At 51.9% G+C, this 14,621-nt stretch overlaps 1 protein-coding gene across 1 annotated transcript; it reads right to left on the reverse strand.

Annotated features, from left to right (window-relative positions):
* Window positions 1-7,248: 7,248 nt before the first annotated feature.
* NMUR1 (neuromedin U receptor 1) lies at window positions 7,249-14,399 on the reverse strand. The gene is made up of 3 exons (XM_045078896.1): window positions 14,138-14,399; window positions 10,293-11,181; window positions 7,249-8,284 (listed from the first exon to the last, which is right to left on the reverse strand). Exons 1-3 carry the CDS (start codon window positions 14,159-14,161, stop codon window positions 7,929-7,931), a joined length of 1,269 nt encoding a protein of 422 aa, XP_044934831.1. The 5' UTR covers window positions 14,162-14,399; the 3' UTR covers window positions 7,249-7,928.
* Between the last annotated feature and the right edge of the window lie 222 nt (window positions 14,400-14,621).

Here is a 14,621-nt window from a genome sequence, read left to right on the forward strand (position 1 = left end):
ATTGTTGTTATAAACACTGGTGTGCAGGTGGCCCTTCAGATCATTGTGTTTGTATCCTTTGGGTAAATACCTAGTAGTGCAATTGTTGGGTCATAGGGTAGCTCTATTTTCAATCTTTTAAGGAACCGCCATACTGTTTTCCAGAGGGTCTGCACCAGCTTGCATTCCCACCAACAGTGTAGGAGGGTTCCTTTTTCTATGCATCCTCATCAACACCTGTCATTTCCTGACTTAATTTTAGCCACTTTGACTGGTGTGAGGGGGTATCTCAGTGTTGTTGTTTTTTTTTCTAAGATTTTATTTATTTATTTGACAGATAGAAATCACAAGTAGGCAGACAGGCAGGCAGAGAGAAAGAAGGGTATCTCAGTATTTTTTGTTTTTCTTTTTTTTTTTTTAAGATTTTATTTATTTATTTGACAGATAGAAATCACAAGTAGGCAGACAGGCAGGCAGAGAGAGAGAAGGAAGCAGGCTCCCTGCTGAGCAGAGAGCCCGGTGCCAGGCTCTATCCCAGAACCCTGAGATCATGACCTGAGCCGAAGGCAGAGGCCTAACCCACTGAGCCACCCAGGTGCCCCTCTCATTGTGGTTTTAATTTGTATTTTTCTGATGGCAAGTTATGTGCAACACTTTTTCATGTGTCTGATGGCCATTTGGATGTCTTCTTTGGAAAAATGTCTGTTCATGTCTTCTGCCCATTCCTTGACTGGACTATTTGTTTTTTGGGTGTTGGGTTCAATAAGTCCTTTCTAGATTTTGGACACTAGCCCTTTATCTGATAAGACATTTGCAAATATCTTCTCCCATTCTGTCAGTTGTCTTTTGATTTGTCAACTGTTTCCTTCGCTGTGCAGAAGCTTTTTATCTTGATGATGTCCTGATAGTTCATTTTTGCTTTTGTTTCTCTTGTCTTTGGAGACGTGTCTAGGGAGAAGTTGCTGCAACCGAGGTGGAAGTAGAGAACCTCTTTTAAATGCTATTTATTGAAGAAACCAAGTCATTTGTCTTGTAGAATTTGTCCTTATTCTGGACTTGGCTGACCCCTTCAAGGTATCTTGAACATATTCGTCCATCCTCGGTGTTCTTATAAACTGGTAGTTAGATCTGGAGCCTTCATTAGATTAAAGCTCCGGGTTTTTTGCGGGAAGACTTCATGGTTGGTGGCCTGTAGTTCTTTTGCCTCCCTGTAGAGGGCATTTAACGTCTCATTGTCCTGCTTTAGTGATGTTAAAAACTGATCAGACAGTTTGGGTGTTTTCGGCTTCATCATTCATTATAACCATTGATTTTCTACCTGATGGTTCTAGGCAGTTTGTTTTGTAAAGCAAATGATTGAAAACATCCATTATTCATTATAGGGGCAGGGGATATGTGTGGGGAAGTAATAGGAATCAAACTGCCAAAATCTTAACAGTGGTTAATTTCAGTGCTGGAAATAGAAATACTATTTGGGGGGCACCTGGCTGTCCCAGTCAGAAGAGCATGTAACTCTTGATCTCAGGATTGTGAGTTCGAGAGTGTAGAGATTACTTAATTTTTTTTTAAAGTATTACTTTCACTCTTGTTTTGTTGTTGTTGTTGTTGTTGTTTTATTAAAATAGAAACAAAAGAAATCCTGCCTATGAATGGCTAACAAAGGTAAATCAGTTAGGAAAAAAGATGGGCAAGAAAATTTCAAATCCAAATTCCAGGAAGGGCTGCCAGGGAAGTACAGAGAATAACAGCCATGAATGCAGAAGCTTTGCTTTGTTTTTGCCTGTCCAATGTCTGTTCCTCCTCCCAACAGCCTTTATTCCCTTTAGGGTCTCCTCCCTCCTCTCCTGGATTCCGATTCAGTGACTTGCCCTTCCTTCACCTCCTCCTGGCCGAACTTCAGAGGCCAGCCAGATCCCGTCTCCCAGGACTTTGAGTCTTACAGCAACACTTATTCCCGGACGCCTTTCCTTCACTGGGGCAGGTCCCCCTCTTCTGTGCCCCCAGGGTCCCAGCTGTCAGAGTACTTTCATGCCAGTGTGTTTGTATGTCCCTGTCCCAGTTCTGGACGATGCCTGGCACACAGTGCTCTGTAGAAGCTAGCTGAATGAATGGTGCCAACATGGCTTTAATGCCGATGAAGGTACTTGAGTATTAGATAAAAAGATCCCAGCGACTCTTGCAAATGTTCCAGAGAATGGGGTAGAAGCTTCCAGAACTTCCAGTCTTGCCCCAGCCTATGGTCGCTTCTCCGGAGCCAGGGTACTCTTACCCAGTCAGGTACAGCCTTCCATGAGTCCCTCACCTGGGGCTTGGGCCCCTGTTCCTAACCAGCCCCCCTGTTGTCCTTCCCTGTCCTGTTTCAAGAGGCCACACACAGGGACAATTACCTTAGAGAGTAACTACCTTCCTCACACCAAACTGTGTAAATTTAGGAACCTGGACACTATTTTGGAAGGATGCTGTTGTCTGTATGGGCCTAGGAGTTTTATCTGGGTGCAGGCAGGTGGCACAATCTCTGTTTAGAAATGTCAGTACCTTTCGGTCCAGTCTGGCTTTGGCCCAAGGCCATTCTGACTTTTAAGGGTAATGAGGGCTGAGCCCAGATTCAAACCTGGGCAGCAAACCTGGGCAGCAAGACTCCAGAGTCCTTGCTCACCCCCTCTATAGCCTATGGCTTTGCCAGGAGAAGCACACTCAAGGTCCCTTCATGTGCTGACAAGGGACTGTTAGAAACATGTAAATATCATCAAATTCCTTAAATCTGTCCTCATCTTCTTTGTCTTAAAAAAAGTAAAGATAGGAGTGCCTGGCTGGCTCAGTCAGTTGAGCATCTGATTCTTGATTTCAGCTCAGGGCATGATATCGGGGTGGTAAGACGGAGCCCCGTGTCAGACTCAGTGGGGAGTCTGCTTGTCTCTCTTTCTCTGCTCCTCCCCTCTGCTTGTGCTCTCTCTTTCCTGTGTGTGGTCTCTCTAAAATAAATAAATAAAATCTTTTTTTTTTTTAAAGATTTTATTTATTTGACAGAGAGAGATCACAAGTAGGCAGAGAGGCAGGCGGGGCGGGGGTCGGGGGAAGCAGGCTCCCCGCTGAGCAGAGAGCCCGATGTGGGGCTCGATTCTGGGACCCTGAGAGCATGACCTGAGCCAAAGGCAGAGGCTTTAACCCACTGAGCCACCCAGGCGCCCCAATAAATAAAATCTTAAAAAACAAAACAAAACCAAAAAACCCACAAAAGGTAGTTTTAAAAACAGCGAGATAGGGGTGCCTGGGTAGCTCAGTAGGTTAAGCTTCTGCCTTTGGCTCGGGTTGTGATCTCAGGGTCCTAGGATTGAGCCCCACATTGTCGGGCTCTCTGCTCAGCAGGGAGTCTGCTTCCCCCTCCCTCTCTGCCTGCCTCTGTGCCTACTTGTGATCTCTATCAAAATTAATTAATTAATTAATTTTTTTAAAAAACAGCGAGGGCGCTCAGTGGGTTAAGCCGCTGCCTTCAGCTCAGGTCATGATCTCAGGGTCCTGGGATCGAGTCCCACATCGGGCTCTTGCTCAGCGGGGAGCCTGTTTCCTCCTCTCTCTCTCTTGCCTCTCTGCCTACTTGTGATCTCTCTCTGTCAAATAAATAAATAAAATCTTTAAAAAAATAAAAAATAAAAAATAAAAAACAGCGAGATAGAATGACAATGATCATGAAGTACTATAGACTGTTGTTGGGGTTTTAACAAATCAATGATAATTGATAATCGTGATAATCAATGATAGTCATGATAATCAATGATAATCAGCTCATCTTAGAAATAACAATGACCACTAGTAGAACGAACAGAATGCACAACCTTCAAACCAGTGGACAGATGAATCTGTTGAGGTTCTTGGTTGCGAGCAACAGCAAATGACTCTGGCCGACTCAAGCAGCAAAGGAATTTATTGAAAAGCTCTCCGAAGCTCAGAACATCAACAGGAAGGCCTGAAAACCTGGCAGAGAAAATGGGCAGAAACTGAGGGAGACTGGGTGTCAGGAGGCCCAGGGACAGCCCTGACGGGACAGTGCCATTAGCACTGCAGTCCTGGGCACATCTGTCCCCATCGTCATGGGTCTCAGTATTACTCTCTCCGGATGAGGAGTCCCATGTTGGATCACTCAGCTGCCTGAGTGCAAGTTGTGGGCCACAGGTGATGTCAGCAGTGGAGAGTGTCGGGACGACTTTCAGCTTCTGCAGTGAGAGCCTGGGTCTGGTCTCCAGCGAGAGTCACACACTGAGGGATTCCTGCCCCTCACACACAAACACACACAACGGGAATGGAGAGCAAATGTCTGGGGACCCCCAGAAGGCAACTCCTCTCTAGAAAGAAAACCTGGGACAAAAAACTTGTTGGATCCATTAAAAGGCACATGGGGAAGGGAGGGAGACTCTAAGAAGTATACAAAATGAGGCGGGCCCCCAGACGTCAGGACTGGTTTAGAAATACCAGCTGATGACCTCAGAGTAGATGTGAAGTGCTCTGTGTGTATGTTTTCTGAGCAGACACTTAGCAGAAGGAAGGATGGACAGATACAGCTGTTTGTTGAGACTAATCTTGGGACTCTGAATTCCCAAATAAACCTTTTTTTCTTTCTTTTTCCTGAGAAGAATGATTCCAGTATGGTCACCCTGGCCCTCAGAGATACCGGCCAAGAAGGTGGTGTGTGATGGACCATGGGACGGACGGAGGACCCATCAGAAAGGAGGTGACGATGGACAGGGAGACAGCAGACCCCACGAGAACGAGGAAGGCTGGTTGAGAGGGAAGGATAAATCTGTCATAGGGGCCACAGAGCAGGAAGGAGGCAGTCATGGTCAAGAGTTCACACTTCCATGGGGCGCCTGGGTGGCTCAGTGGGTTAAGGTGCTGCCTTCAGCTCAGGTCATGATCTCAGGGTCCTGGGATCGAGTCCCGCATTGGGCTCTCTGCTCAGCAGGGAGCCTGCTTCCCTCTCTCTCTCTCTGCCTGCCTCTCCATTTACTTGTGATTTCTCTCTGTCAAATAAATAAATAAAATCTTAAAAAAAAAAAAAAAAAGAAAGAAAGAGTTCACACTTCCAGAAATAGAAAAGCTCCCGGAGGTCCTGGGAGTGAGGATGTAACCTCAGTGCCCAAAGGGTGGCTAGAGGAGAGGCCTCGGGAGCTGCAGGAAGGATCAAGGGCAAGAAACCAGGGCAGTAGTGGGACACCCATGTGGAATATCCAATGCCACCCAGGAGAATGGCAAGAGCAGAACAGACAGGAAGTAGAGAGAGCCCCAGCTCTTGAACCCAGGAAGAAGAGGGATGTGGGTGACTGCAGCCAGGAGGAGAAATGACTCGAGCCCCGGATGCACCAAATGCTTAGGAAGGGAGGGGGACTCCGGGCCTGGGAGCAGCACTGGGTGTTCAGAGACACGCTGCTTCCAGGAGTCAGCGGGCTGACCTTTCCACCTCCATCTCTTTTCCCCCAGGGCCGAGCCCAGAGCCGCTGCTTCTATCTTCCATGGTAACTGGTGACCTGTGACAAAGGGGACCTATCCGCTGACGTGCTGGGGGGACACTTGAGAGATGGGCGTCCGTGTACACTAAAGGGAGCCATGCCTTCTAACAACTCACGTCCCCTCTTCTCCCGTCAGCCCAGTGCCCCTCGGCACGTAGCAGGCCCCTCAAGGGCACCTCAGATCCATGAGTCATCTCTTTATTTATTTATTTGACAGAGAGAGATCACAAGTAGGCAGAGAGGCAGGCAGAGAGAGGAGGAAGCAGGCTCCCCGCTGAGCAGAGAGCCCAATGTGGGGCTCGATCCCAGGACCCTGGGATCATGACCTAAGGCGAAGGCAGAGGCTTTAACCCACTGAGCCACCGGTGCCCTCCATGAGTCATCTCTGACAGAGAGGCCCCCTGGGAGCCCACAATTAGTCTCTGGGGACAACTGCAAGTTCCAGCTGGAGTCGGGGGTCTGGCTGCTCCCTCTTTGCCACTTCAGGGCTCCAGGAGCTCACTTTGGAGGTCCCTTGGTGCTCTGTTCCTTTTCACACATCACCGTCCATTTTCTATACAGTGGCTGTCACGGGAGAAGGAAGCTATCTCTGGGTGACTTTCAACTTTTTTCTTTTCCTCCAGACTTAATCCTTTCTTTTAAAAAGTTACAGAAAAATCCACATAACATAAATCTTGCCATTATAACCACTGAAGTGTCCCGTTCAGCATTAAGGGTCCAGTTCAGCGGAAGTGCATTCACATTTCTGGGCAGCCAACCTCCAGAAATTTTCTCATCTTGGCAAACAAACTCTGTACCCATTAAACAACTCCCCATCTTCCCCTCCCACCAGCTCCCAGCAAGGGTGGTTTTTAATTATTTCAAATTGCTTTCATTTTTGCTTACTGGTATTTCCCAAGTTTTCTAAAGAGAATTTGTTTTCAAAGTTTTCAAAGAGAATTTGATTTTTTTTTTTTAAAATTTTATTTATTTATCAGAGGTGGGGGGAGAGAGCGAGCACAGGCAGACAGAATGGCAGGCAGCGGCAGAGGCAGAAGCAGGCTCCCTGCTGAGCAAGGAGCCCGATGTGGGACTCGATCCCAGGACTCTGGGATCATGACCTGAGCCGAAGGCAGCTGCCTAACCAACTGAGCCACCCAGGCGTCCCGAGAATTTGATATTTTTATAATTGAATTTCAGAACTCCAGAACTCTGTCCACCACCCTGGGCAATGCCACCACTTCACAGGCAAGGGGTGTCCTGGGCCTGAGCTAGGGAGCGTCTGTCTGTAGGGGGAACAGGGACAACTGACCTACAGTGTGAGCCTCCTCACCCAGGGGGTCCTGAGTGAGCACTGTGTCAGCCCCCAAGCCTTTGGGATGGGGCTTCACTTCAGGAGGCGACCTACCCATCCCTGTCTCTCTTCTCACCTCACAGGGTCACTCCTTGCCCTTGGTGGGCCCATGTCTCTTGCCTCTGGAATCCTCTGGTCCGTCAGACCCAGAGTTCTGCTCGCCTCAGACCCCCAAACCAGCTTACGTGGTGGCAAGGACAGAGGGTGTGGGGGGCAGGCACTGGCCCACAGTCTGTGAGAAGCCAAGAATAGGCTCAAAATGGCTCTCAGGGCAGGCGATTCAGGGGTTGGAGGGGACAGAGAGGTCAAGGAGGGAGCAGGAGTTAGGGGGATGGTGGGATGGTGAGAAGTCGAGAGTAATTTCTGCCTTGTTGAGCTTAGGTTTTCCAGCAGCTTTGTTACAAGATGTGATTTATGCACACAGAAAACCACAGGTGAAGTGCGAAGTGGGACCCTCTCAAAGGCCAGGGCCGGTTTTATTTTGCAAACAAGGGACCAAGGCTGGGGAAGGTGATGCTACGAGGCAAGGGGGTGGCAGCAGGGCTGAGATGGGAACAAGGTCCCCTGGATCCCTAGCACCCCTGCCACCCAGCTACCCCTCTAGGTGGAGACCCAGAGCCGAATGAGTGGCAGAGGGGGACCACAGAGGATCAGGGTGGCTGGGGTCCCGGGGACAGGCCAAGAGCTAGACAGGGCCCGAACAGGCCAGAACCTGCAGAATCTCAACGAGAAATGGGAAGGAAAGTGGGGCCCCCTGAACACATTTCAGAAACCAGGGGTGGGGGTGGGTGAGACCCCAGATGGAGGCTTGCTCTGCCCGCCAACCAGCTGCCTTGTTTCTGTAGAGGACCAATCTCACCTGCGGGCCGAGGGCTCTAGAAAGCAAAGCGCAACCTTATTTCCTTTCCAAAATCTTGGGTGGTGGTAGGAGTCGCTGAGGGGCCAGTCCGAGGTTATCGGCTGAAGTAGGGACGGAATCCAGAGGGGGACAGGTCATGAAGACATGCCAGCAGAGGAGGGCAAGGGTGGCTCCTGAAACGGTGTGTGGCTCTCTGGCCTCTCTGGGTGAAGCTGCTCCCAGGCTCCACTCAGAAGGGGTCGGTCTCTTGCAGCCCCTAGAGGCCCCCATTCTCAGTCGGCAGCTGGGCCCTGCTGCCCGGGGAGCCCAGGTCACACAGGGTGCTGCCCATGGTCACCCTGCTGAGGCTGTAGGAGCTGTGGTGGGGTCTGTGGTAGCGGTACCGGGTCCCCAAGCACAGGGCTTCCTGGAAAGTCTCCCTGAAGCGGCTTGACATGATGTTGTAGAGCACGGGGTTAATTGCCGAGCTGAGGTAGAAGAAGACTCCGGAGATAACATGCACGTACTGGAAGGCCAGGTGCAGACCCTCGGTCCACTGGGACACAAAGCTCCACATGAGGCGGTCAACGTGGAAAGGGGCCCAGCAGATCCCAAACACCATGACCAGCACAACTGTGGGGGCACAGAGGGAAGACTTGGGTACCTGCCAGACTGCCTTCCCCGGGCTTCAGGGTGGTCTGCCCACTCCCACCATGCCACCCATGACCATGGTCCATCTGGAAGGTTCTGGAAGGTTGCCTGCCTTAGCATCAGCACCCCTTCAGAGAGGCTGGTCCCACTACTGTCACTGCCTGGGCAGTGGGTATGTACCTTACCTCCAGCCACAGTCAGACAGACCAGGTGAGGACGCCTGAGCCAAGATGGCCCCGTCTGGCTCTCGCATCACAGAATCTGCAACTAGATGGCTCTTAGCTAAGAGGTCACCCAGCTTCCCAGAGCTGTGGCATCAACCAGCCATGCCCTTCCTTGGGTCTCTGTCATTGGGCTTGCCTTGATTTTTGTCTCTTATTGTTTACTTCTCTGCCTGCCTGTCTTCCCCTGCAGTGCCTTCCTTACCACACCCCAGCATGGTTTTCCCTCGTCACCCACGATTGCCACCAGGATGTTGTTTACAACATCTCCAGCCCGTCATCTGGTGTATACTAGGCTCTCAGAAAGGGAAGCTGAGGGAAGGAGGGAGGCAGGGAGAGAAGAAAGCCAGAGCCCCAGGCCAGCAGCAAGCCCCAGGAAACACCCCAGCTTCCCAAGGTGAGAGCCATCCCAGCGAGCAGACTTGGTCCCTGCAGAACAAGGGAGTAGGGGGAAAAGGAAGAGCAGGCAGGGGGCAGGTCGTCTGCAGTGCGGACTTCACAGGGCACAGATGAGAGGCAGGCTTGGAACTCTGGGATCAGGTCCCATTTTCAGAAGCTGCTCAAGTGGCCTTGGGTTCTGGGACACTGTTCCTGGGGGACGAGAGAAGTGCGTCTTTCTCTGGGAATGGGACAGTCCCAGTTAGCCGGCTATCATCCCATGGCTTTGACCAAGGTCTCCCTTACCTCTGTCTTGTCCTGGCTCCCTCCATCTACCTGATTTAGGTCGCCTAGGGTGGGGGGCAGGATGGAGAGGAAATCAAGGACTGACTTAGTATCATTTTGTCTGGCTTCCCCAGGGGCCTTTGTTTTGGGAAAAGAGCCAGACCCAGACCACAGTAAGACCCAGAGCCTCAACCCAGCTGGCCTGCCCCAATCCACACTTCTGCCCTGACTCTCCTGTGCTCTGCACACTCACCCTCACAAACACACGTCCTGATAAGTCTCTATGAGACAGGGTCATTGTCATGGTCCTCCAGGATCCACAGATATAGAATGGGTGAAATGTATCATCTTGCCCCTCCAGCACCTTACTCCCCTTCTTTTGGGAACTTTGTTCCCCTCAGACCCCAGCATGTGAGCCTGTGGGGTCTGCAAACCATAGCACCCTGCTACTCGGGCCTGGGGACCAGCTAGGACCTAAGCCCACCAATCAGAATCCTTCCTGGGGACTATTCAACAGCCACTAAGGGAAAAGGGTAGTTACTCAAGGAAGAGGAACTCTCTGTGCCCACAGCAGGGCCTCCCAGGCTGCTCTAGGGAAGGACAGAGCCAAGATACGTTTAGGAGCAAAGATGAGAGACCTGGCAGGGCCAGCTCCCACAAACGGCTCTGCCATCCTGGAATGCAGTCACGTGTCTCTGCCTGGTCCGTGGTTGGGTTCCAGGAATCCGTGCCAACTCATGGGTGTGCCACCTGTGCACCCGCATGGGCCTCCAAGCTGAGAAGGACCCTGGGCTTTGTTTAATGCTGCACTATTGCTGTGTGGACAGTCCCAGCAATTTCTGAACAAGGGACCCCAAATGTGCCTTTTGCATTGGGTCCCACAAATCACGTGGCCATCCTACCATTTATCTTTGCTATGAGTTTCTCACCGAGTAATCGCACACATGAGTGCACACAAATAGGATGGGGCGGGGGGCAGCAGCAGCCACCCCAAACCTCACACTCAGCCTCCATCATAAACCCAGACGCTCAGCCCCGGGGTCCTGGAAGCTCTAGTTTCACACTCAGGGCCTGGCTCAGCCTCTCTTCCCAGCAGCAACACTTACACAACATCTTGGTCACCTGTGTCCGGCCCCGATCCTGTGACCGCTGAAACCTGCCACTGTCACTGGACCTGGCCCTGCCCCTGGCCTCCCGCCTGAGCAGCAGCAATCTCTCACGCCGCAGCTGGAGCCCGATGAGCAGGTAGAGCACGCTGATGGTGGCCATGGGCAGGCAAAAGAAGAACAGGGTGGTGATCTGCACGACCAGGTTGTAGAGGGCCCGAGAGTGGACCAAGGTGCATGTGGCCGAGTGGGGCACCGTGCCCCGGCAGGGCAATTCCAGCTGCTGGATGCCATGCAGACTGGTGTTAGGCAGAGAACAAAGCACAGCGAGGCCCCAGATGGCCCCAAGCACGCGGCGCACGTGGACCCGAGTCATCGTGGACCTGGCCTGCAGCGGGTGCACCACGGCCACATAGCGCTCCACGCTCAGGGCTGTGACATTGAGCACGGAGGCCAGGCAGACCGTCTCAAAGAGAAGCGTGCGGAAGTAGCAGCCCCCGGCGCCCAGCAGGAAGGGGTAGTTGCACCACATCTCATAGAGCTCCAGGGGCAGGCCCACCAACAGCACCAGCAGGTCGGACACAGCCAGGCTGAAGAGGTAGTAGTTGGTGGGGGTACGCATGTTCTTGTGACGCAGGATGATGGTGCAGGTCAGCCCATTGCCCACGGCGCCCACCACGAAGATCAGCAGGTACGTGACACAGATGGGCACAAACAGCTCTGTCTGCTGGGGCCCCAGGTACTTGAGTCTCAGTTCCTCATCGGTGAGGTTCAAGTCCTCCAGGTCGGGGAGCCTCGAGGCCCTACTACCATTGCAGGGCACCAGGCTCCTTGCATCCCGTGGGGACATGTCTCCAGGGAGACTGGAGCAATTGAAGCAGAGAGGAGCCTATGGAACAGAACAGAGAGACACCCAGAAAAGTCACTCTAAGATTGCTGGGAACTCATTAAACCTAAGGGGTGACACTAAGTGGCACAGTGACACTAAGAGGAACATCATTATAGGTATTTTAGAGAAATAAAAAAACTCTGTCATTCATTGTAAGGTGTATAACAATTTCAGAGATGTAAAAACACATATCTTGGGCGCCTGGGTGACTCAGTCGGTTGAGTGGCTGCCTTTGGCTCAGGTCATCATCCCAGGGTCCTGAGTGAGACTAAGTCCCACATTGGTTTCTCTGCTCAGCGGGGAGCCTGCTTCTCTCGCTCTCCCTCTGCCCACTGCTCCCCCTACTGTGCTCTCTCTCTCTCTGTGTCAAATAAATAAAAATCTTAAAAAAAAAAAAAAAAAGTACATCTTAAAAATGATAAAAAGCAGGACTCAGGGGCACCTGGGTGGCTCAGTTGTTAAGTGGCTGCCTTCAGCTCAGGTCACGATCCCAGGGTCCTGGGATCAAGCCCCACATCGGGCTCTCTGCTCACTGGGAAGCCTGCTTCTTCCTCTCCCACTCCCCCGCTTGTGTTCTCTCTCTCACTGTCTCTGTCTCTGTCTCTCTCTGTCAAATAAACAAAATCTTTAAAAAAAAAAAAAAAAAGCAGAACTCAGTTATAAATGTCATAATCCACCAAAGTCTTTGAATAAAGGATGGGTCCCCTGGGGATTAAGCTTTACAGCAGCAGTGTCCCCTTGGGTCTGTCCCCTTTCAAGCCCTGGACTTTGGGAAAGGGACTCAGTTTGGGGCATCTGGAAAATGGGCACAATATGCAGTACCTGATCTTATCAGAATGGTTTTAAGAACAAGGGATTCAAATCCAGCCTCCCTAATTCTGGGCTGTGTGACCATCTATATGGGAACCTCTCTGTTTCCTTATTGCAAGGATCCAGGCAATTTAATCTACAAAAGTTACTAAAGTGGGGCTGGCCTGACACACGGAAGGCTTGGTTATCAGCCATCTTGCAGTGAGGACCGAGTCCACCATGGGGATCAAGCAAAGGGGTAAAAGGACTAAACACGAGAACACTAATCCAAAAGCTGGTCCTTGTTTCTGTTTCCTATCAGCTGAACTGTTTAAAGTTAAAATATTTGACAACCTTGACTGCCAATTCTGAGGTTCCCTCTCCTTTGTTTGGTCCCTATCTCTGCCAGTCCATGGGATATAGTGGTTAAGGACCCAGGCCACGGCGCTAAACACACTGGCCTGAGGGTTCAAATGCCAACTCTGCTACACTCCAGCTGCGATGTTGCCTCCTGGTACCTCAGTCTTCGCATCTGTAAATGGGGGTGTCCACAAAGCTTACCTCATAATTTCTGTGAAGATTAAATATGAAAACACATATAAAGTTCTCAGGGTGTACCTGGTACCTTTCAGGTGTGGAATATCAATGCATAGTAACTTTATCCTTACTTCCCTCATGGAAGGGGAAGAACAGTCCAAGGGAGGGGCACCTGGCGGGCTCAATCGGTCAGCTTTTGATCTGGGGGTTGTGAGTTGGAGCCAGATGTTGGGTGTGGAGATTACTTAAAAATAAAACCTTAGGGGCCCGTGGGCCGCTCAGTCGTTAATCTACCGACTCTTGATTTGGCCTTTGGTCATGAACTCAGGGTCTTGAGATCAAGCTCTGTGTCAGGCTCTGCACTTAGCAGGGAATCTGGTCACGATTCTCTCTCTCCCTCTGGTCCCCCTCCCTCCTCTCTCTAGCTCTCAAATAAACAATTCTTTAAAAAATAAAATCTTAAGGGGCGCCTGGGTGGCTCAGTGGGTTAAGCCGCTGCCTTTGGCTCAGGTCATGATCTCAGGGTCCTGGGATCGGGTCCCGCCTCGGGCTCTCTGCTCAGCAGGGGGGCCTGCTTCCCTTCCTCTCTCTCTGTGATCTCTTCCCTCCCTCTCTCCTACTGTGATCTCTCTCTGTCAAATAAATAAATAAAATCTTTTTAAAAAAAAATCTTAAAAAAAAGCACAGTCCACCGGAGATGCGGCAGGGACTGAAACACGATTTGGCTGGGCAGGTGGTTTGGTGAGACAGGCCAGGTGTTAGGGACTGTCCTCCTTAGCCCTTTTGCCAAGCCCACCTGCACCACCACCCCTCCTCTCTGAGCAACCCTGGACTTTCAGACTCCTTTCCTGGACCCACTTCCTATCCTTCAGCTCCATTACCTCTTCTCAGTAGGAGTTTGGTGCCCATGTACCTGTGCGGCCACCTTCCAACTTTCTTTCTAGGTCCTTTTCCCTCCCAGACCCCAAGAATTCGTTTTTTGTTTTTTTTTTGTTTTTTTTTAAGAGATTTTATTTATTTATTTGGCAGACAGAGATCACGAGTAGGCAGAGAAGCAGGCAGAGAAAGAGGAGGAGGAAGCAGGCTCCCTGCTGAGCAGAGAGTCTGATGCAGGGCTCGATCCCAGGACCCTGGGATCACGACTGGAGAGGAAGGCAGAAGCCTCAACCCACTGAGCCACTCAGACGCCCCGACCCCAAGAATTCTTAATCGTGGCTATCTTCCTTGTCACCAGAACCTCCACCCAGGAGTCTCTCCCAACCTCCTTGCCAGTCCCACACCCGATCCCCGCATTCTGGAATGGAAGGGTATTTTCACTCACCCAGGCGGTTCACCTGCCCGCCCCCCTCCCTCCGCACGGCTGCCCGCCTGCACCGCTAAAGCCCGGCCACCAGGGTTTGAGAGGGAATCCCTGAGCCACAGCGAAGGGTCGCCGCCCCAGTGTCCCGGAAAAGACAAGAATAACCCGGAGGCTGCGAATCCCCCGCGAAGTGGGGCGCCTCGACGGAGCCCTCCGATCCCCATCGAGGGAGGGATCCCGGGGAGACCCTCTGCGCTCCTCCCAGATCCGCGCCCCCGCCCTTCGGCCCGCCACGTGCACCGTCCAGCCACCGCGATCGCGTTCCCCTACCATGCTGTCTGCGCCTGGCGACATCGAGGCGTGGGGCGGGTGGCCGAGACCGAGGAACAGACGCGGCGCCAGGAGCCAGAAGACTGGCTGACAGACGGCAGCCGGCCCTCAAGTAGCCCTCCCCGTCGCCCCGCCTGCGGGTGGCCCAGCTGTCCCCAAAGGGACCGCCACCAGGGGGCGGTACTCTCCCTGCAGCGGCGGACCCGGACACCCTCATCTGGGGTCCCCACACCCCCCCAAACGAGTGCGGTTGTTTCCAAGTGTTTAACGCGACACTCCCAGGAGCACCGTGACGGAGTCCCCACGGAGCCCTCACAACAACCCATTTACAAAAGAGAAAACGGAGTCTCAGAGAGGTGAATTGCGACTGGTCTGGGTCTCACACCCTGCTCCCCCCCCCCCCCCGTCTCTCTGCCCCGGGGCTCCAGCGTGCCGACTTAAAGCCTAACTCCTTATTCTGGTGTCTCTCCAGCCCCCCATCTCC

This window comes from Mustela putorius, unplaced genomic scaffold (assembly GCF_011764305.1).
Source record: "Mustela putorius furo isolate JIRA1106 unplaced genomic scaffold, ASM1176430v1.1 tig00000275_pilon_pilon_pilon, whole genome shotgun sequence".
NCBI classification, from domain to species: domain Eukaryota; kingdom Metazoa; phylum Chordata; class Mammalia; order Carnivora; family Mustelidae; genus Mustela; species Mustela putorius.